The sequence below is a fragment of the Phodopus roborovskii genome, unplaced genomic scaffold (assembly GCF_943737965.1).
Source record: "Phodopus roborovskii unplaced genomic scaffold, PHOROB, whole genome shotgun sequence".
In the NCBI taxonomy this organism is placed as follows: domain Eukaryota; kingdom Metazoa; phylum Chordata; class Mammalia; order Rodentia; family Cricetidae; genus Phodopus; species Phodopus roborovskii.
The window spans coordinates 7,620,001-7,642,553 of NW_026126413.1; the positions used below are offsets into that span (position 1 = coordinate 7,620,001).

At 40.3% G+C, this 22,553-nt stretch overlaps 1 protein-coding gene across 1 annotated transcript in view; it reads left to right on the plus strand.

Moving 5' to 3' along the window:
* Ap3b1 (adaptor related protein complex 3 subunit beta 1) overlaps positions 1 to 22,553 on the plus strand; it is a 198,252-nt gene that overhangs the window by 119,916 nt on the left and 55,783 nt on the right. Inside the window, exons 20-22 of the mRNA XM_051182988.1 lie at positions 3,361 to 3,508; positions 11,979 to 12,051; positions 16,786 to 16,892. Of these exons, the coding sequence (XP_051038945.1) occupies positions 3,361 to 3,508; positions 11,979 to 12,051; positions 16,786 to 16,892 (328 nt within the window). The remainder of the gene's footprint in view (positions 1 to 3,360; positions 3,509 to 11,978; positions 12,052 to 16,785; positions 16,893 to 22,553) is intronic.

Consider the following 22,553-nt stretch of genomic DNA (forward strand, 5'->3'; position numbering starts at 1 on the left):
ACATTAAAAAGATTATGATCCAAATATCAGAGTCAAAGGCTGTGAAGGAAGACGGGAAGGAGATACTTAAAGGTTACTGCTTTTCAAGATCTGCCATTACCAACAATGGCCTCATGTGTTAAGGCGTCATTAAGATTTTGAGTAATTGGTGCTAGTACCTTGGATTGTGTGGCTTTGTTTTCCCTACTGTTTTCGGAGTGGCCTCTGCTGACTCCTTGGCCCTTCTCGAGGCCTGCTGCCCGCTCCCTTGATGAGCTTGCAGCTTGGGCTCAGTCGTGGCTGACAGCACTGATTGGGCGCAGTACGCTCTCTGCTCCTTTTATTACAGACAGTAATTAAAGCAGCTCGCCCTGCCACTTCCATAACAAACACAGCATAATGCCCTAATTATGACTTTATTAATTTAAGTCAGGATTTAATGATTTTAAAAGTGATTTATATTGTTTTTCCTGTTCAGAACAAATGAAATCTGTAGGTTAAATTAATACAGGCTTTTCATCATTGCAAAGTTAAAAACCTAGTTACCAGTAAATTCTTCTCATTAGGTTAACATCTGAAACTCTAAGCAGTAAGGTAAACAATAATTATCATCAGAATTGAGTGATGCATAATAAAATAACACTTTTACCTTTAAAATCTTATCTGGAATGCCAAGAGCGATGTCTCCTGAGAATAGGAGAGTACTTTGGCTTGTGATCGCCTGGCCTTTGAGGACACTGGGCTTGGCTTTCACATCAGGCTAGCTGTGATGATCTGGTTTGGGGAAGTCCCTGTTTCTGGAAAACACAGCAGTGTTGCCTCAGGTGACAGGCCATTGTGGTGTATGCTTAGAATCACATATTAGTTTTGTTTTGTTTTTTTTCCTTCAGAAAAAAAATTAATATTTATGTTTAAATTTAAAGTAATTGTTACACCAAGGCGAACCACAAGACATTCTAAGTCCTTTTATTTGCAAGTACATGTTTTAAGCAATGAGTTGGGGATAATATATGTTGCCATTATTTTGTAGGAGAGAAAACAACATATTTTTCCATCTTCAAATATAATTACATGTGCTCTGAGATGTTGCCATTTCTCTGCTTTTAATAAACAGCAATCATATTTCCTCCACAAAAATCAATTCTGAGAACCATTGATTCCTCTTCCCTTGCCCTCTGCCTCCTCCTGGCTCATGCAGCCATCTCGTCTCTTAGAATTTGCTTACCAGTTGCCAGCAAAACTTTTTAAAGTTCTTGATAATCCTTAAGTATCTTCAGAAACTGCCCTGTAGAAGTGACAAGTGTTTGTCACTGAATTTAAATTTTACATTCCAAATTATTTTCACGGCAGACACAATAGTGTGTCAGAGAGAGAGAGATGTGAATTCAGGGTTGATGATTCCCTCTTCTGCCAGTGTAATCTTAAAGTTTTGACCTCAAATGTCATTTCCCTTATTGTAAGTGGGTTAATAATGCAGGATGAGAGGGTCTACAGTGATTATTGGGATGGAGTGCCTAACGCTGCCTGGCCCAGCGTAGATTATTCAAAACAGAACGAAACAGAAAACGTCAGATAGGTTGATTGTGCGTGTCTTGTGAGTGTGTCCATGTGTGCATGCATGTATGTATGCCTGAGTATTTATGTGTATACCACATCATGCAAGAGCCTGGGGAGGTTAGAATAAAGTCTTGGATCCCCTGGAACTGGAGTTATAGATTTGTAAGCTGCCGTGTGTGCTTAGACTGAACACAAGGTCTTCTGTAAGAGCTCTAAACACTCTTAACTGCTAAACTGTCTCTAGACCTCAAGGTAGATTTTTTAAAAAATGAAAGAGCAGATACATGTGAGTACATGCATGTATACATGCACAAACACACAGTGAAGTATAAGGAGTACGGGTTTTCCTTCCCCCCGCCGCGCCAGCCCCAAACAATACACTGAGACTCTGTATTAGATACAATTCTGTTGGCCCGGTTACTTGTTCCTTATCCGCTAGCTCTGTCTTAATTATTAGCCCATTTCTATGTATTTCCACATGGTCTTACCAGGGAGAGGCAGCTGGCGGTTCTTCCTTCTCCAGGCTCTCCATGCTGACTCCTCCTTACCACTTCCTCTTTCCTCCTTGTCTCTTAGTCCCTCCTATCTTCCTTTCCTATTGGCCAACAGTGCTTTATTCATTAACCAGTATGAGAAACATATACAGAATGACATCGCCCATCAGTGAAGGTAACTAGACTTTGCATTCTTTAGGAAGTCTCAGAATCTCCAGGCAGTTAGCTTGTCATCTCCACACAGTTCATTCTTTTCAGGAGTACATCCTGATTTGCCCACTCACCTTATTTCTGTTTCTCAAATTGTCCTTTTCTCAAGAAGATTCCTAATCTTGGGCATCTAGTGTGGGTGTCCCTATGAGTGTTCTCATAAATCACTGCACTTGGCACTTACTGCTCGTGTGTCTTGTCGTTGTCATTGTATTTCTCTCACTGCTCCAGGGAACGGTGGACACTCTTAAGTTGACACGTGGGTCGTCTGTATCTTTAGTTCCTAGCAGGAGTTGAACAAGTTAGTAATAAATACTTGTTGACCTAGTGAGTAAGTGGGTAGCACTTTTAGTGAAACAGCACACCAAAAGAACCATGTTAGAGCGTGGCATGGAGGCATACACCTTCTTCCCAGTATTTGAGAATATGAGACTAGAAGACCAAGAGAGGCTAGTCTGAGCCACACAGCAACACAGCAAGACCCTATCTATAATTAAATAAGTAAGAATTTCCTCTGAACTAATTAATATTTTCTCATATACTATATATAAGATCATATTTGTGTGCTTGTTTAATTGGTTTTCTTAGGAAAAACCAAAATCTACCATATGTAGGTCTGTTGACAAAAGTAGATAAGAAACCCTTAAACTTACCAGTAAGCAATATTTTGAGACATCATTTAAACCCAGCCTAGCTTCTTACTGTTTTTTAGCTCTGAATTCCTAGAAAACCAATTGGCCATCTCATAGTATTTTTCTATATTGGTACTGATTTTATTGGTTAGTATTGTTTTATGGTTTTGCATTTGAAATTGTTCCAACTTACTTGGCTTCAGGTAACACTACCCTTATTATTCATTAAATTTTGTTTTTGTGTGAGCACATGCTTTCCAGTGCACATGTAGAGATCAGAGGACCACTTGTGGGATTCAATTCTGTCCCTCAGTGTTGGTCCTGAAGACTGGCAACAGGGACCTTTACCCCCTGAGCCATCTCAGCAGCTTACTTACTTTTCATATTTTAGAATTTTTAACATCACCTTTGTTGTGTTATAAAGTTACTTAAATTTGTGTACATAAGTAATTTACAGTTTACATTTCAAAATTTATCTTTATTCACAGCGATTCAGAAGATAGGGAGGAGAAAAATGAAAAATCTAAAGCTTCAGAATCGTCCAGTGCAGAATCCAGTTCCATGGAAGAAAGTTCTTCAGGTTCTGAGTCGGCATCTGAGTCTGACGATGAACCTGCGCCCAGGAAAGTTACTCAGGTATGAGATCATGCATGTGCTAGAACTGACGGGTACTGCCTCTTGTAACTTTTTCCAGTTAAGCATAAATACTTTTGAAAGTTGAGTGTTTTGTCAGAAAGCCAAGAAACTGACAAAGACACACTTCAACACACTGACGCAGTGTTCGTATGATCACTTCTCATTCCATGTGTCTAGAATAGTGATTATCAGATGTTGCCGTTCGATGAATTACGGATTCTTCCTAACCCAATATTTAAAAAAAATTACTTGTTAATTCTATGACTCTAAATTTCTTTAGTATGTCTTCTGAGTAGCTAGAAATGCAAATAAATGCATTCAAGTAGGCCTTCCACATCCATAGTGTTGTTAAGAATAAGTATATTTAAAATGCTACAAGTGTTTATCTTATTTTTTATTTCAAATATTCTTGAAGTGGCTAAACTTATTTTAAAACTGAATTCTTATTTATATAACAGAATTTAACTTATCTGTTTTTCAAAAGTTCATATAAACTTGTCGAGATTTTGCATTATTAATGTAGATTTGTAATAACACAAGGTTTCACATATCCTCATTTTCTACTTTAAAAAAAATAAATTTAAAATATCATCTTAAATAAAGAGCTTCAGATATTGACAGTAAGTATACTCCAGGGGTGGGGGGAATCAGTATTTCATAAATGACATTTATAATTACAGTAAGTTATTCTTACATGGCTTTATAATGTTGGAAAATGTAGATTTCACTGCCTGTGTAGTGATAGCACCCACAGAGGCACCCTGAAGTTAGTCGTCCATTCTGTTTCCTCCTTGTTGGGGGCTTCAGTGAGGAGCTGACATCTTTTTTCATCTCTTTTTTTTTGTTTGTTTGCTTGAGTTTGTTTACTTTTTGTTTTGTTTTGTTTTGATGTTCCCACCAAAGCTTCTCCTCCCCCCTCTCCTCACAGCTCTGTCCCCACCCCGTCCATTCCTCCTTCGTGTCTCTTCCCATCACAGGCAGGCCTCCCATAGATGCCAGCCAGCCCTGGTATATCAGCTTTCAGTGTCACTAGGCCCCTCCTCTTCCATACGGCTGGATGAAGCAATTCCCAAAGCAGGCAACAGATTCAGAGACAGCCCCTGCTCCCACTGCCCTGAGCCTCACAAGAAGACCTAGACATGTCTTCATAGTTGATGATGTGTTAAGAGCAGGGTCCTGAGCCAGGGTTCTTGAGAAATTCAAGGTGTGCGTTATTTTGTGCTCATGTTTTCCCAGATCACGTACTTTGTCTATCTTTAAATGCCATTTTCTGTTTATATTAGGAAGAAAGGACAGTGTTTGTTTATTTATTTTTACATTAATTTTACAATTGGACTCAATAATTCTAGCCTTCCAGACACCATATTTTTTTTATCTCCACTTCATTCTGAATATCTTGACGTGTATACCACTCTATCATAAGTATACCAATTTTTTTAATAATAGGTGACTTTCTAGTTGTGGAAAAGTTCCCCTTGCGTCAAATGCTATGACTTTTGCTCAAATTATGAGTAATGAAGGCAGATGGTGGCCACTTTGCCTTCATTTAGTGTGACAGAGTGTTGGTGCTGAAAATTCTTGTCTTGACTCTGAAGCTAGAATCTTCTTTTATTGTTTTTCCTTGATCTGGGCAATGCATTTGGGGGTGCATTGAGCATCAACATAAGACAGAGATAGCTTGAATATTGGCTTTCAGAACAGTTAATTTTGTGGTGGTCCTGTGAGGTTAGTATGGAGTTCCTGTTGGCAGGTAACACCTTCATGCTTCAGTCTCGTTGTCTATAAAGCAGACGCCAGTACCTACCTTGCTGCCTCAGTATCTCCCAGGGAAACAAATGCTCAAGGGCAGCACGAAGTGCAGACTTAGCACAATTTTACTAGTGCTTACCTGACCTCCCTGTGGCTCTTGTCTCCTGTGCTTTTCTACTCTTTTTAAACAGTATTGAAAGTTTTCAGTTGCAATCCTAGTTTGTATCCTCATTCAGCAGACAGTCGTGAGTCACATGCCACTCTGTCTTTTCTACTCAATCTCCATTTACCGTAGCTCTGAGTAGGTGCTCTGTCCCTTTAGCCAAGAATAAGGCTTGCTTCCTTTGACCTCGTTTTGTGAGCCAGCATCTATCTACCTTCTCTTCACTTTTAATTTTTATCCACTAGTTTCTCTTCTGCCATCCAGACCCCTCAAGTGCTTTCCAGCCTTTAAAGGGAGCCAGAAGAGGAACATGGAGTGTAAAAACAATGATTTCCATGCCCTTCATCTCCTACATCTCAACCCAGTTACTTCTTAGTAACCCACTTTCTACAGACACTGCTCTGTGATGATCAGGATCCCTGCAGGTTTCCTGCCTCTTTTAAACAGTATTGAAACCGTTGCATGTTTCCTGACCTGCTTTGCTAGTATCGTCCACCAAAGTACTGACATAGTAATACTTCTCTGTTGCTGTACTTCAGATTTTCTCCCCAGATCTAGACCAAATAGTTAGGCCCTGCTGGGGCTGCTGGATTTTTAACCCAGGCACAACAAGAACTGTGTGCTTACACGGTGCCCGCGGTCTTTCTTCCTGACTCTCCCACTCTACATGCTTAGATGGTTGCCAGGACCCCTAGAGTTTCTTCCTTTTACGGTCTGCACCCACTCTTCTTCAGCTCTGTAGCCCTTTGCTGTAGTCACCCTCAGACTGATGTTTTCCTAACTGTCACCTTCAGCACAGCGGCAGGGTCAAGCTGCCATTTGAGTTCTGTGAGCTCCTCCCCCACCATGTTTACATCTGCCTAGCTCTTTTAATTTACTCATATGCTGGCCTAATACACTTCTCTTAAGAAACTATGTGCTTGGCTGTTTCTGAGCCTTTGTTCATCTTTGCGCATTTCTCTTATTAAAGAAAGTAGAAGGCAAGGAGGAAGTGGCCTCCTGTTAGTCTGTGGTCTTCCCTTCTAGTGGACAGTGACTGCAGACAACTAAAACAGTAGTGTTGGGAGGGCGTCACTCCTGGACATCTGTATTCCTTGAGGGTTTGTCACTTAATACTGTCTTGTGATCAGTAATGGCCATCGAACATGACCTTGTCTCCAATTTAGTTATTTTATGGGCAAGTGCACTTTTATGTGCAGGTGTTCTTTTCTGAAATGTGCCTGAGAAATGTTTGGAGTGTCATCATTTCTAGAAAATAATTCGTTTATTCCAAGTAATACTTGGAATAAAACTTTAGCAAAATTGGTTTTTAGATTAATTTTATTTTGTTTGAGTGTTTCCCTGCATGTGCATGCATGTCCACACTGGCTGTAAGGAGTAGGAAACCCTGGGAACTGGAGTATCAGACATTGGCGAGCCACTGTGTGGGTGCTGGGAACTGAACCTGGGTCCCCTGCAGGAGCAGCCCATGCTCTTAACCGCTAAACCATCTCTAGCCCCACAAAATCACTTTGAGTAGCTCCATATGTTAAGCACTTTTACATACGTTATACAGTGTAAAGGATAATATTTTTATATGGAAGAATAGAGCAAAAACTTAGCAATTCAGACATTATATGTGGAAGTGATTCTCATTTATATCCCTGTATCTTAGATTATTTTGTAACATAAAATAGTTACATTCTGCAGCCAAGTATTGGTAGTGAAAGGCCTTTAATCCCAGTACTCGGAAAGGCAGAGGCAGGTGTATCTCTGTGAGTTCGAGGCCAGCCTGGTCTACAGAGCGAGTTCCAGGACAGGTTCCAAAGCAATACAGAGAAACCTTGTCTCCAAAAAAAAAAAAAAAGAAAAAGAAAAAAAAGTTCTGCAAGGTAATATGTGTTGGACATTTTATTTAAAATAATGCTTTTAAGGTTGTCAGATCGTTTCCCCTTCAGTGAACCTAGGCAGCTTGTTAGGGTGTTCCTGTGTCCTAAGGTCATGTCAGTGGAGTCATGCTCTGCTGTTGACACATTAGCTGCAGTCTCTGTGGTGTGTGTGCGGACTCCTACAGAGAGAGATATCAGTGAGTAAGGTGGTTATCTGAAATCATGATTACAATGTACTGTGAATGTACATATTTCTTTATACATATTAGCAATGTTTTGTCTGGGGGATTGTGTGGTAGCTGTGTATGTGCTGTGTGGGTGCACGGTATGTGTGCATGCATGTGTGTTGAGGCCAGAGGTTGATGTCGGGTATCTTCCTCAATTGTTTCCCAACCTATGTTTACGACAAGACTTGTCACTGAACCTCTACTTCCTGGATTTGGCTAGACTAGCTGTCCAGTGACACTGGGTTTTTCCTGTGTCAGCCTCCCAGGTGCTAGCTTTAGAGTCAGGGAAGTGCCTGGCTCTGTATGTGGGTGTCGAGGATCAGAACTCAGGTCTCCATGTTTGCATGGCAAGCACTAGCCAGCTGACGAATCACTCCAGTCCCGTGTTAACAATGTTTTAGTTATATTCAGTATGATTAAGGCATAATAATTTATCAGTGTGAAATAAGTGTGAAGCAAGTATTTAGTATTCTTGAACTTAACACTTAGTACATGTTTAAAATATTTCTATGTCTGGGTCATGAGGTTAATGTGTGGACTAGTATGGAAAACACTGGAATCTGTGTATTCCTCACAGTATCTTCGATGTCTGTAACCATCCCAGATTTTATGTGTCTTAGAACTTTGCTGTTCCTCTGTGGGAGATATGGTGACATTGATGACCACTCCCGGTGATCTCAGAACCAGTCACTGGTCTGGTGCCTACCTTCTGACTGTCAGCATGTTAAGATTGCCTTACTGTAAAGACTTGGTGATGGAGGTAACTAATCTGTGAGGGAGTCTCAGTGAAAAGGCAGGTTGTATGAAATGACCCTGTAAATGCGTCAGAGGAACCGTTTTCAGTCTGGTTTCTGTTCTTTGAGAAGGACGGGTTTGTCTGCTCACTGGCTTTTTACAGGGGTTGCAACTCTAACTTATGTGACTATTGAATGTTGGTTTTTATTATAAAAATTTAAGGCTTTGTCTCTTTCAATGTTTGTCTTTCTCAACTGAGTTCATATTTTAAATTCTCAAACAAAGAAATATTTGATTTCAGTTGAGATCTTTTAAACAAAGGGAAACTGTCAAGCAAGCGGCCTTGTGGGAGGAGGCAGGTGAATTCTGCTGGGGAGGGTTGTTACACCCCTTGCATTGCTCATTAGCATTCATCTGCTCTGGATTTAAGAGCAGTGAGGGTTTGATAAACTTTCCTACTGTTCATACTGTTGTGTCTTTGTAAATTTTGAACCTTGTACATAGAAGCATATCTACTGCTCATCACTTTATGTCTTTTTTCTACTTAGCTTTTCTGTAATCGGTATGCAAATGGATGTTCATAACGCGTGAAAACTCTTTAGCGAGATACTGTTCATATTTTTGTTTGTATTTAGAACTTAAGATCCTGTATTTACTTTTAAATGAAATATATTAACTAGAAGTTAGTTTCTTAACGTTCTGATTTTTTATCCCATTTTGAAAATGTTCCTGCGTTGAGGTGTGTAATCTAATACCCTAGAAACAAGATGAGGATTTGAAGGCGATGAATTGATAAATAGGTATTTTTTGCAGCAAGATCTTAAGATCAGTAACTGTTGTCCTTATACAAGTCAAATACAGTCACTCAGCTGTTAAAAACCTAATCCTCTGTTTAAAAATATATATATACAAAAACAAATTGTCTATCTTTCTGCTTGATCTCCTCTCAAGTCCTAACACAATGGAGCCAGTGGGTGATCTGTCAGTGTGTTTGGTTTGTCAATGGTGCTTTTGTATAAATATTGGGAGGCTAAGAAATAAAATTCACACAGTAAAATATGATTTCATCTGCCTTTTCTCCGCAGCTCCGTGGCTCATGCCGCGGTGTGAAATCCTCATTTTACACACTTTGCAGGCGGAGCACATGAATTATGCATTGAGCAAGAAAAATCTCCTGCCTCAAGTCCTATATGCATTTGCCCAGGTTCTGTCTCTATTACAAAGATGAATTGCAAATGGAGAAATGTTTGATGGAATAGGGCTCTTAACTTCTTTGTTTAGAATTCAGATTTTTATTTTTATAGTAGATCCTTTGAGTATGAAAATGTTGTGAACTTACTATGGATTTTTTAAAATGAAAAATGAAATACAGTGTATGAGGAGCATGCTTGCATATCATGAAGCCTTTTATAGGCTTGATTCGGAATGCAAGGCTTTTCCAATTTGGTGGAAATGGCGGTCATCTGTTGCTGTTGTATTGCACTAACTACTTACTTGCTCTTCTCAGAAAGTCAATGGAATTCTGTCCTTTTTCGAGCCTGTTGCCCCTCTGCTCTAGGCTTCTGATAAGAGAGGATCCCAGACTCACTTGTAGCTCTCCTCTGTGCTGTGTGTGACCAGCTGTGTTGAACGGACACGGGTACAGTCTTGAAGTGGAACATGGGGTGTAGACTTGCCTTCCACCCTAACCTTACTGTTTTTGTTGATTTGATAGGTTTCTGATTTTCAGGTTACACTTTGATGAAGATAGTTTTGTCATTGTAGCTGGTGGGACACTGCACCCATTGTGTGCAGAGTGTTAATGAGCCACATGCTGATAACCTTTTGGTTATGTTTTTATTCACAGGGATGAAGTCTGGTAGTAATGGCCTTTTTATTCTGAATCTGCTTTCATTTCCTTGTAACTTAAATTTCAGTCTCAAAACAAACATTTATCTTCTCTTTCTTTTCCTGAAGACTAGACATTGGTACTCATTTGATGTTTTGTGTTTAACGTAGAAGGAAATAATACTGATTTTTTTTTTCTTTTAGTTATGATCTTTTTTGGTTTTAATGTGTATTCTTATATAATCCTTGAACAGTTGTCTAAATATTAGCATAAAGGAAAATAAAAGTAGAACTTCAGTCACTTGAAAACGTTATTTCCCAGATGCTTTTCTGAGTTTGTGTGTGTGTGTGTGTGTGTGTGTGTGTGTGGTTGGTTGGTTGGTTGGTTGTGTGTGCACACACACATGTATACATATGCTCGCATACATCGAAGAAGCCAGAAGATGGTGAAGGATACCCCAGAGCTGGAATTACAGGTGGTTGTGAGCTGTTGATGTGTGTGCTAGGAACTGAACTCGGGTCCTTTGTGACAGCAGCACACTCTACCCCAACACCACAGCTTACTTCTATGTATGTTGGTGCTCATGTATGTGCACAGTTGTAAGTGCACCAGCACTCAAGTAGGCCTTTTGCTTCAGTGGCACAATGAATAATGCTAACAATGAGTTTAAAATTCTCTTATTTGAGAGTGGGGACTTTGTCTAGGTTATTATTTCCATTGCTGAATACAGAATCTGATACACATTTGAAATTCTATACATATCTATTGAATGAATGGACAAAAAGAAGTCAATTTTTTTTTAATTTGAGAATTCATATAAAAGAAAAGGCAGACAGATTAAGCAACACTAATGCGGATGTTATCAGTTTAATGCACTGTTCTGTGTTGGCCTTCTTTGTTTACTGTGCTATTTAAATGTTCTTAGTTATGTGTTCCTGTGTATGGGGACACTGTGGGTATAGGTGTCCATTCTCCTGTTTTTATGTGTACACGCCAGAGATCATCGTCGGGTATCTTTCTCCGTTGCTTTCCACCTTACTTTTTGAGATGGTGTTTATACTGTAAGTTACTAAGCTAAGGTGGCTAGCCAGAAATCCTGTCTCCACTAAGTATTATACATGGCTCTGATGTGGGTGTTTTACAGCAAACACTGTACAAACGCAATTATAGTAAAACCCAGTTATACTAATTTTATTATGCTAGGTAGCCTAGCATAAGGCCTTTGTGTCACTCCATGGTGATGAATGTTCATAAACAGTGAATAAGCTACTTTGTCAAGGAAGAAGCACTAACTACTGTTAGGTAGGCATGTGTTAAGTATTTACTCTCTATAACTCAAGAAAGGGAATGCGTTGTTTTCCATACTAAAGAGCAAGAGTTGGAGATGCTGTTTTAATGGTGGGAAGACCTCTGAGACAGCCCAGCATAGGGATACCGAGTATCTCCTGAGTGCCTCTCAGGCTTACCTGAGGAGGGCAGCCTGTTATAAGCCTGAGGATTCATCAGCACTACCCATGTATTGTTTGGTATTCTTTTTTCTTATGTAAAACTGTTTAACAATTATTTCTAGGAATGTTTATTCACTTTCTAATGAGAGCCACATTGTATTTTTAGCCAACAAAAAAAGGTGTCAGGGTCTTAAAGTAATTATTACATTTATATTTTCTTCTAAAGGTCTTTTATGGTCTTTAAACACAGTTTGTGTGATGGGTAAGAAGTACAGGATGCTAACACAGAAATTTTGATTCAGGAAAGTGTTTGTATCCCTATGCAGAAGTTTAAATTGTGTTTTTGTTTCTAAGACTAAGAAGCAAAAGCATGCTTGTTTTGTAGTGGTAAGAATATTTCATGGTTTTCTTTAGACAAGATCTGAAGTAAGTGAGGTTTTGATATTTTACAGGCAAAAGAAAGAAAGCCCCAACAAGAAAGACATCCTCCCCCCAGAGATGTTTTCCTTCTAGATCTAGACGATTGTAAGTACTGGGACTTCCTTTGTTCTGTATTCATGCCTTCCCTGTGCTCTGTACTGGGATAGTACTTGTCATGTAGATTTCCCAAACTTTAGAAGCATCTGTTATAAGTGACAGCCAGTTGCATCGGTGCCTTTCATTGGTTCAGCATGTCAGCTCTGTCACGTGAGTAGAGCACCAAGCCAAGTGTATTAGACCTGTCTTACTTCGGTAGTTTGTCCTTGCATTACCAGATAATGATTCTGCCTCACAGTATCTACATTGTAAGGTCCTGACTGTGGGGATTGACACTGGAAGGGAACTAGGAGAGGAACAAGAGAAACCCAGCACCATCTTCTACTTGCCACAGTGGCTTACAAGCCTTGCTTGGCCAGTGCAGCTCTTCCTTCAGTGTTTTAACTGCGGAAAGTCTTCATTCAGACAGATATATTTCTAAGAATTCAGACACCTATAACTTTACTAACCTTAGTGTATATAGTCGCCATTCCTAAATCATCCAGCCTGGCGGGAATTGAGTAGTGCAGTGAACTTCGTTGCTAGGACGATCCTGTATGAGGAGAGTAGTTGGAAATAAAAGTTCATGAATGTTAAACTGCTCTAATTTTCAGTGTATTTTTCTGTATGGGGGGTGAGTTGTTTGGGGGCTACCTCATTTTGTCATAGATCCATTCTATTTACAATGTGTATTATAATACACATTGTAATTCTTAATAGAGAAAAATAGAAGTGTGTAATAAACTGAGTGTTGGTGGCACATGCCTTTAGTCATAGCACTTGGGAGGCAGAGGCAGGTAGATCATTGTGAGTTTGAAGCCAGCCTGGTCTACAAAGCTAGATCCAGAACAGCTAAGACTACACAGAGAAACTCTGTCTTGAAAAATCAGAAACAAACAAACAAAAAGAAGTTTCTAATACAGAGAAACACTTACTATAGAGAAACTGAACCTATTTCACCATGTTAGCTAAGATAATAAGGTTTGGTGTGAGCAGATGTCACTGTGGTTGGGTGAAGCAGATGCAGGGTGTATGCTGCATTGATGGAACGAGAAGTCATGTTAAATGAGGTGGGATCGCACACAAGCCTTGCATGTTTTGTCTCATATGGCATCTGGGGGGTGGGTGGCGGAAGATCATGAGAGTACACAGAAGACTACAGTAGAAAAGGAAAGGGATGGGGGCAGGTAAATGAAGGTAATATGACCCAAGTATATCATATACATACATGAAAATGCCATAACAAAAGCCGCTCGCTCAAGAGGTACATAATATTGCTCAATGAATTAGAAGAATGTCCATCTATGCCATCCCTCATTTAATTCATAATACAGCATTCTTTTTTCTTTTTTTTTTCTTTCTGGTTTCTGCCTATGCCTCTAAATTGTCAGTCTTTTTTTTTTTTTTTTAATAGAACCAATCTTATTTTACATATCAATGCCATCCATTCCCTCTCCCTCCCATCCTCCTATGCCCTGTACTGACCCACCCAACCCACCTCCCACCCACTCCCCAAGGATAGTGAGGCCTTCCTTGAGGGGGTCATCAAAGTCTGTCACATCATTGGGGGGAGGCTAGGCCCTCCTTCCTGTATCTGGGCTGAGAGAATAGCCTTCCATAGGGAATGGGTTCCCAGAGTTCATTTGTGCACTATGGATAAATGCTGGTTCCACTGTAAGAGGTCCCATAGACTGCCAATATGGCATTCTTAATGCTGGCTGTTAGGTTTGAATGTGAACTTTCCCCAGGGCTCAAGAGTTGTCGGCTTTGCCCTTAAGACTATGAAGTTATTTGACTCTATGGGTGTCAGGAGATAATACCCATGCTAGACGAATACATGACCTGCTGTCTGTTGTTGGACTTCAAGAAAGTGATACCTTCTGCCTTTGGGGTGGGAATGAATCTTTTCGTCCCCTATACCAACTTACCGTTCATTACATCCTTGGTTCAACTAGTTCTGAAGCCTTTCCAGACAGTGAGTAGTACTTCTTCCTAAGCCTCATTGTCTCTGGTATTGATTACGCTGCTGAGTGTTGTGCCGGTAGGGCATAGAGGAAGGTGGCTAAGTGGACAATAGAAAGCTTGAGGCTTTGCTTTCTGTTTTGAGACAGTCTCGCTATGTACCCTGGGCCAATCTGAAGCTCACTCACTGTTTGGACCAGGCTGTCCTCAAACTCACAGAGATCTGCCTGCCTCTGCAATTATTAATGATGTGGTCCACCATGCCTGGACAGTGGAGAGGTCCAATCTCAGTTCTTTTCGCTTCTTAGCTGTGTTACAGTTTATTTGACTTCTGTGTTAGTCAGCGCATGCACATTGAAAGGCACTTCCCAGATTGGCTTGCATGACGTGGTCTAGGTACTCCCAGCATTTCTGCCTTCACACTGAAAAGGTCCAGAGCCTGGCAGCTGCTCAGTCTATAAGGCTGGGTGCCTTGGCAGTCCCAGTTTGTTGTTGAAGGTCTGGAGAATTCCGAGAGCCACTGGTCTTTGGTTCTCATTGGAAGGCTGAAGAAACTGGACTTAAATATCAGTGATGAATGACAGTTGCAGCCCAAGGAGCAAAATGTCAATAGGGTAGATGAACTTGGCAGCTCAACGTGAAGGCAAACAGGCAAGAAGCAAATATCTATTAATCTGGCCTGCCACTGGAAGATGCTGCCACATTTTGGGTGGGTCTTAACACTGCACTTGAACTGATCTTGAAATTTCCTCAGGCACATCCCCAACAATTCATATGTTGATTGTAGATCCACTCACATTGATAACTAACATTAACCATCACATCCACTGCCACTTAGTTGCTGGCTGGGTCTACAGAATTAAACAAATAGTGTCCTGGGGACTGAATGTATTGCTGTGTGTGGAAGCATTTGCATCTGCACCTGTACATGGCAAGTGTTTTTAAGGGTTAATGATGACAGCAGCAAGTGATGGGACAAGCTGAGTAGCAGCATATCAGCCCTTGGTTACTGCTGCTGCATTCCATTTTGAACCAGAATTTAAGTCAGAAGAGTTATTTGGTAATTGTCATATTATACATACCCTATCAAAGAAAAGAGTGTTTTGTTAAAAGTCTTAAAAATATAGGGTTGGGGAGGTGGCTCAGTCAGTAAAGCACTTGCCATGCTACCATGAAGATGGGGTTTTGAAACCTCCAGAAACACATAAGGTTGGATGCATTAGCACACACCTGTAAGCCTAGCGCTCTTACAGCAGACCAGAAGGGGAGCCAGGAGAGCCAGCTAGCCTGGGTGCAAAGCAGTAAATAGAGAAGAGACACCTGCCTCAAACAAGGGGTAAGCTGAGGTTGTCCTCCAACCACCTTGTGGATGGACGGACGGGTGGGCAGACGTACGGACAGACACACACATACCTTTGTTTTACAGGTAAGTTCTACATAGCCTGGGGTTGTGTTACCATTGCTTCAGCCATGCTAAATACAAAGCCATGAGGGAACCAAGGACTTCATTCCCACAGGCACCCAATCCCACCTCTGTGCTTCTGTTGTGTGTGGGCTTGGTTTGAGGTTGCCTTTAAAGGGTTCCTTTCTTCCCACTGTCACTGACAAACTGTAGTGTTGCTTTGTTTTTTAAAGGGTGTGTATCTTTTTTTCTCATAAGTTACTTGAACACAGAAGCCTTATCTTGAAAAAGAAACATTTCATTGTTAGCTTTATGAGTTAATTCCTTTTCTGCCTAATCCCTGGGATATTGTAAGACTAAAAAGAGAGAAAGAATATGAAAAGTGGAGGCAAGTTGAGTAAAGTTACTGTTACTTTGGAGAGAGAATTTGTTGGAAGCTAAAACTTTTGTGTGTTCTAGCTTTTTTTTTTTTTTTTTTTTTTCCAATTCAGTAGTTAAGACTGTACTAAAAGCTAAAAGCCAGTAAGGTGAAGTGTTCATAAGCTAATAGAAACCAAAACATTAAAGGAGCACAATGAACCTGGTAGTGGTGGTACATGCCTTTAATCCCAGCTGGTCTGTGGAGTGAGCTCCTCGACAGCCAGGGACACAGAGAAACCCTGTCTTGAAAAAACAAAAACAAAAACAAAACAAACTCAAAAAGGGGCAAACTGTGTTACCTGAGAAGTACAGTTGTCAGAGTTTGTCCACGTAACTGGGTGTGGCAGAGGGGAGGTGGAGCCTGAAGTGTCCTGTAAGTAGGCTGAATGATATGGACTAACATCTTGGGAATGATAATCAAGCTACGTCATTGGATTTTTGGTTTGAACAGATTTTCAAGATCCAGGTTTCTGTTCTTAGGTGCATGCCAGCTTTAGCACACAGCTTTGTGGCTGTGTGTAACCAGAGGGCATTATCCAGCCTGGACTCTAATTGATTGGAGTGGAGGAAAACTGAAGTTGTGAGTTAAGCATCCTTTAGAAAGCCTGACCCAGCTGGAAATCACTCCTTACATTTTTCTTTATGTTAATGTGGAATGTGCCTTACCACTTTCTTTTAGTGAAGTTCTTCGGTGATAAATGTTAGCGATACAAATTTTCAAAAACCATTACTCAAGACATTTATACCTTGTTTTGTTATAGGTTTGTCATTATTGTTTTGAAACTAATCACTCTGTTACTTAGTAAAAACTTGACTAAATCAGGATGTTAAATAGAATTGTCATACACTCACTAATCAGAGTAATTTAATTAGATTTACTAACAAAATAAAATGTTGCTTTTAACAATATGAATTTTAAATTTTCATGTACATTTACTTATGTGGGCCTTTTTTTCCAGTTAACCCAGTATCCACCCCAGTTGTCCTTCCTACACCAGCCCTTTCTCCAAGCTTGATAGCTGATCTTGAAGGTCTAAACTTGTCAACTTCTTCATCAGTCATCAACGTAAGTGACCTCCATGTAACATCTAGGACCATTTGGTATATATGGTCTTTCTTATGAAAAAACAAGTAATTGATATGAATTCTTTGTCTTCAGTAGTGCCTCTTCGAACAAAAGCCTGATTTATACAGATCTTTAATTTTGTAATGATATTTAAATTTATCCAACCATTATCTCTCAACTTACTTATGCTTGTTAGTTACCTTTAATTATTATGTGTGTGTTTTTTCACTGCCCTATGTCTGTAACATAAAGGGATTCCTTGTCACGTCCAGGTAGCATATAGACAATCATGGGTCATTCACCAATGAGGTTATAAAATGTGATGCATACACAAACACACATGCACTCACAGACACACACAGTACATTGTTAGATAATTTCATTGAAGGCACATGGGCCCTGCCTACATGAAGGAAGACTTCTGTGCAGTGGAGGCAGAGAATAAAAGTTAATCATTGTGTATATTAGCCCACAGTCCTTATGTTCTCACCACATGGCTACTAAAAGTTCAGTGTTATCTTTACACATTTATTTATATGTGCTGGTATCTTAAAAAAAAATCAGTGTTATTTGAGGGAATATAACTTTAATAAGATGAATATTCTGCCTAACACAAAATAACATCAAAACTGTCAACCTGTCAGTGTCTGAAACTATAATAATTTTTCAGCAGTTAGCATGTTATGCCCACCAACCGACAAGCTTTGGTCCGACAAGCTATCTAGTATATACAGTCTGTTGCTATGACTGACCTTCTATTGAGGTAATCCAGTTGGTGAGCTTAGTGAGCACTCATATCTGGGAACTGATCTTGTGTAGTCAGTGGTCAGGGAGCTGCAGGCTGCAGATCTGAGCTGCCTGGGAAACATGGAGCTACTCCTATTGAAAAGGGAGACTCTCAAAGCCTTGCATGTCATTCCAAGGGGTTTCCTCTTCACGGTAAACATGCTGCACCAACGGTCTGTGCTGTGAAGAGCGACTTGCATTGTGTTCCTTCTTGGTGAGCTCACACAAAGCACTATTGAAAACTAGTAAGCTGCAGGAGTCTGTGCAATTACAGAGTGAAAATTTTCTCTTAGCCACTGAGAAGTGAGGGAGTGGTGTTTTGGCTTTCAGGGCACTCTTCTTTCTAAAGGAAAAGGCGTAATAAATCATATTTAAAAGATGGGAAAGCACGGAAAATTGACAGTGAAGTCTTTCATTTACTCAAGTAATTAATATTTACTGAGCATGTGTGTTAGCCTCTGAAGATTTAGAAAGTGGTGACCACAAAGATGTATAGTGAAGCATTTAGGTGCCCCAAAACTCACTAGGCTGTCAGGGAGGATAGATAAGAACCTGCCCTCAGATGCCAGCAGTGCAGGAACCAAATCCTTATTTGGACACTTACTAGCTGTTTGTTGCAGTCTGGCAAAATAGCACTCTCTACTTCAGCTTCCTGTCTTGCTGGATTGTGAGATTGTGTTAGAGCAGAGACTGGCACGTTGCATCATTCAGTAAAGCATTCTTAGTCTCCCTCTCTGTGCGTGTGGACATGCATGTGGCATGAGAGCATGTTTGCAGGACTTGGGGTCTGAGGGGTTTTGTTCATTTGGTTGTTGTTTTCTTCAGTTAAAATGAGGATGGGCCCCCCCACACGATTGGTTTCTTTGTATATCTGCTTGCAGAGTCATCAGTTATGATCACTCATTAATCTTGTGCATGTGTACTTTTCTAATTTTAGCTAATTCAGTTTAACCTTTGTTTCCTTTGTTTTGAGATTTTTGTTGTTTGTTGTTTTATTACAAGTTTTTCTGTAGCCCACACTGACCCTGAACTCATAATGTTCTGCCACAGCCTTGCAAGTGCTGGGATCATAACTGTACAATGCCTAGTCTTTGTTTGGTTTTGTTTTGTTGAAGATGGAGTTTCTCTGTGTAGCTTTGTAGACCAGTCTGGCCTTGAACTCACAGAGATCTGCCTGCTTCTGCCTCCCCAGTACTGGGATTAAAGGCATGTGCCATCACCGCCCAACCTGTGCCTAGTTTTTACTAATTAAAAAAAAAAACAAAAAAACAGTAGAACTATTTGTATGAAAAGGGGGAGGAGCACAAAACCAGGCAAAACTCATTGGCATCAGAATAAAGGTTCTTAGGAGAGAGAATTAGTGCTTCTAAGGGATGTGTGGAAGCTTGGGGGACTGCTCATGTTCTGTCTTTTGATGGGTGCACTTGTGTGGGTGTGTTCCATTTAGGAGAAAACTCATTGAACCGCTGTGCACTTTAAAACATGCTTTTCTGTGTGTATATTTTTCTCTAGTAAAACATTTTTTAAGTAGACAGATGATAAAAATGGATTATAAATTCAAGAGGAAGTACAGATGATAATGGATGGATGGATGGAAATGTGCAGTTGTATTAATGAATAAATGTAAATTTAAAGAACCATTTTGCCTGGCATTAGCAAAATACTGCAAAATACAGTGAGGAGACAGTGAAATGGGCATTACCAGCTCATTCATGATGCATCCTTCCAGATGATATCATGGCTGCCCGTAGCAGAATCATCGAAACACTCTTTCACCCAGTAAATCTACTTCTGAGGAAATAACAAGAAACACAGGGATTCATATGAAGGCGGTTTGTAACATAAGAAAGTTGTTATAATCATTAAAGTCTGTTCTAATGTAAAGGGAAAACCAGATCCATAAATATAATACGTGTAGATCTTAGTTTTGCAAAATTATACAATGGTATTTGTAAAAAAAGGGAAAGTAAAAGACTATGGGAAAGACATCATGGGATTATGGATCTCTGTTTTCTATATTTTTCATATTTTAGTATACTCAATCTGTAACAGTTAAATCCAATCCAAAACAGTTAAAGCACATGTGGAGAGGGCATCTGCGAGTGACTAGGTTGTCTCCAGTACAGCTCACATCTGTCTGTCTGTGTTGCCATCACTAGCTGTCATTTTATTTCTTAGCTCTCCAATGTTGACAGTAGGATGGGCCTCCGTGTTTGTTTCTAACTCTAGTATTCTAAGTATATGTAAATCTAAGAAGCAGTTTTGAAGCAGTAAAAGTAGTTACCATGGGATGATAAAACAGGATTGTAAAAATAAATAGATGACACTTAGTGTATGTATGGCTTTTTTGTTCATAGGTGATTTTTTTAAATTTATTCCACTAATTTTTTTCCTTGCATATCTGATGGGTTTTGTTGCCTGTAATCAACTAAAATATATGCACAGAAACCCAAAGAACAATTTTTCACACCAAGTATTTTTCTCATGAAAACTTCCAGTGAGACTAGGGTGTGATGGTTAAATGGGATGCGGAGGCAGGAAAATTGCAATTTTTAAGGCTAGCCTGAACCACACAGTAAGACCCTATCTCAAAGTGGGAATGGGGCTGGAGAGATGGTCCCGTGGTTAAGAGCAGTTACTGCCATGTCAGGATCCACATTCAGTCCCCAGCACCCACCTGGCTGGCTGCTAACAAGAATGCATAATTCCATTTTCAAGGGATCTGATGCCTGCTTCTGGCCTCCACCAATACTGCATGGACATGGTACACAGACATGCAGGCAGACCACCCATACACATAAAAGAAAGGGAGGGGGGGGACGAAAGGTAGGGAAGAAGAGGAAAGCGTTCCAGATGGGGATGTTTATGCCGAATGAACTTGATAGTAAAACAGAGGCTTTGCTCGCAGTCTGATGGAGATGATATGTAAATATGGCGTTTGTTTCAGCCTTGCATGAGACAACTTGCAGTTGGCCAACAGATGGCTCCTAAATAGAGAGTATTTTAGATTTTGCTCATGATATTTTAGCACAAACTGTTTAATCCAGTGGATGTTTTTACTTGATTATTGTTAAGCTGTGAGTTTCAATCAAAACCTGACTGCACAGATGGAACAGGCCTTTGCATATTAGGGTTCTTATGGAGATGGAGACAATGGAGAAGAAAGATTTTTGTATATAAGAAAAATGTGAACAGAATTTTAGTACTCTAGAATTGGTGGAGTGGAGCGCCAGTCTCTGTAATTTAGATGGACTTGTACATCCGGTCACATAATATTGCTATAAAGACAAAGTTAAAGTTACCTCTCTGAGAGAGGAAGAGCGCTCAGTCAATGACACATTTGCTCTGCAAAATGTGAGGACCTGGGGTGGGATCTCAGGTCTCACGTGGAAACCAGGAGCAGCAGCACAGCCTGTGCACCCAGCACTGCAGGCTTCTGAGTCGGTGAAGTCCCAGTTTTGTGGAGAGACAGTCAGTGTCAACCCCCTGCTTCCACATGCACATATATGCACCTGCACACGGACAGAGACACACCCTTACTTTTAACAGCTATTGTAGGGACCGTGGCCTTGGCTCATTCATTGATTTAGACAGCTGGTGGTTAAGATTGTGTTTCTGTGGGAATGCATCTTCTTGGTTATGAAGTTCTCAGGCAGTCTACCACATTGCAGCACCCATAATGGGTGCACAGAGCCCATGGTTCTTTAGTTCTTGACCATAGCCATCTCAGAAAACAAAAGGGAAAGGAAAAAGAAAAATCAGTGTCCCATCCCCAGGAAGCATGGTGTGCTGCAGCTTTGGAAGCCATCACAGAAAGTGTGCTTTCTGCCTCTTCAGGCTTAAAGCCACTGTACCAATTCTGAAAGTTTTTTTGGACCTATAACTCCTTTTCTGATTCAGAAATCCAAACTGAAAGTATCAGCTTTAAAATGTTAGGATTGGCTCAGTAAGTCTTTCCCTCTCAACTTGGAGAAAAAAATTAAAAGCAAAAACATTAGTATATTCAGTATCTTACAAATTAAGAAAAATTTATATATTTCTAAGGAAACATGGACGGAGCAGTGATCGGTGTGTGTCATTCATGAGTAACATTTTCTTAGTTATGTTTAATATGACCAGGGTTAGTATTTTAGCAAATCATAATATACTACAAGCTAGAAGCAACATTATGAAAAATGGCGTTTTCAGGACGCCTGAAATTACAGCACTAGTCAGTGGGGACTCTGACTGTGTGACCATAAAAAACAGGTGTGGCCTGCATAGGTCACTGTCTCCCAATGGAAGTTGATCAGTATAGATAAAAGTATGGTATATTGTGGAGGAGAAATTCCAGGAATGGTCTGTGAAGGAAGCAGCAGAGTTGGTGATGGTGTGTCTGCCAGTTTGTGAAAATGTGCTACTTTGGAGTGGGCCAAAATCAAGGTAAGTCCTAAATTGGCCCAAGATCTCTGATGCCACATACACTTTCAAGGGTTTCCCAATGTCACCCTCAGGTTTAGTAATTTGTTAAAACTCAGAGCTCGGAAAAGCACTGTACATGGGTTGAGCGTGGATTCTGAGAGATCCAGATGCACACCCTGGTGTGCACTGTGTACAGAGTGTTGCCGACCGGGGAGGCTCGCTGAACTTTGGTGCTGTGGAGGTTTTTTTCTTTGTTTTTTTACTGACGCTTCATTGTATGGGCAAGGTTGAACTGCTTCTCTGCGTTTCATCTGCAGCCTTCGCTGTTCCCTAAAGTTTGGTGAGGTTGCTGTGAAGTGCTCAGAGCTCAGAGTGTTCAGGCTGGCGCAGTCGCTTTCCTGAGTTACTTCTTAGTGTCAGCTGTCTAGGTGCCTCCCATGACTCACTGCAGTGACATAAATGGACAGGTATGGA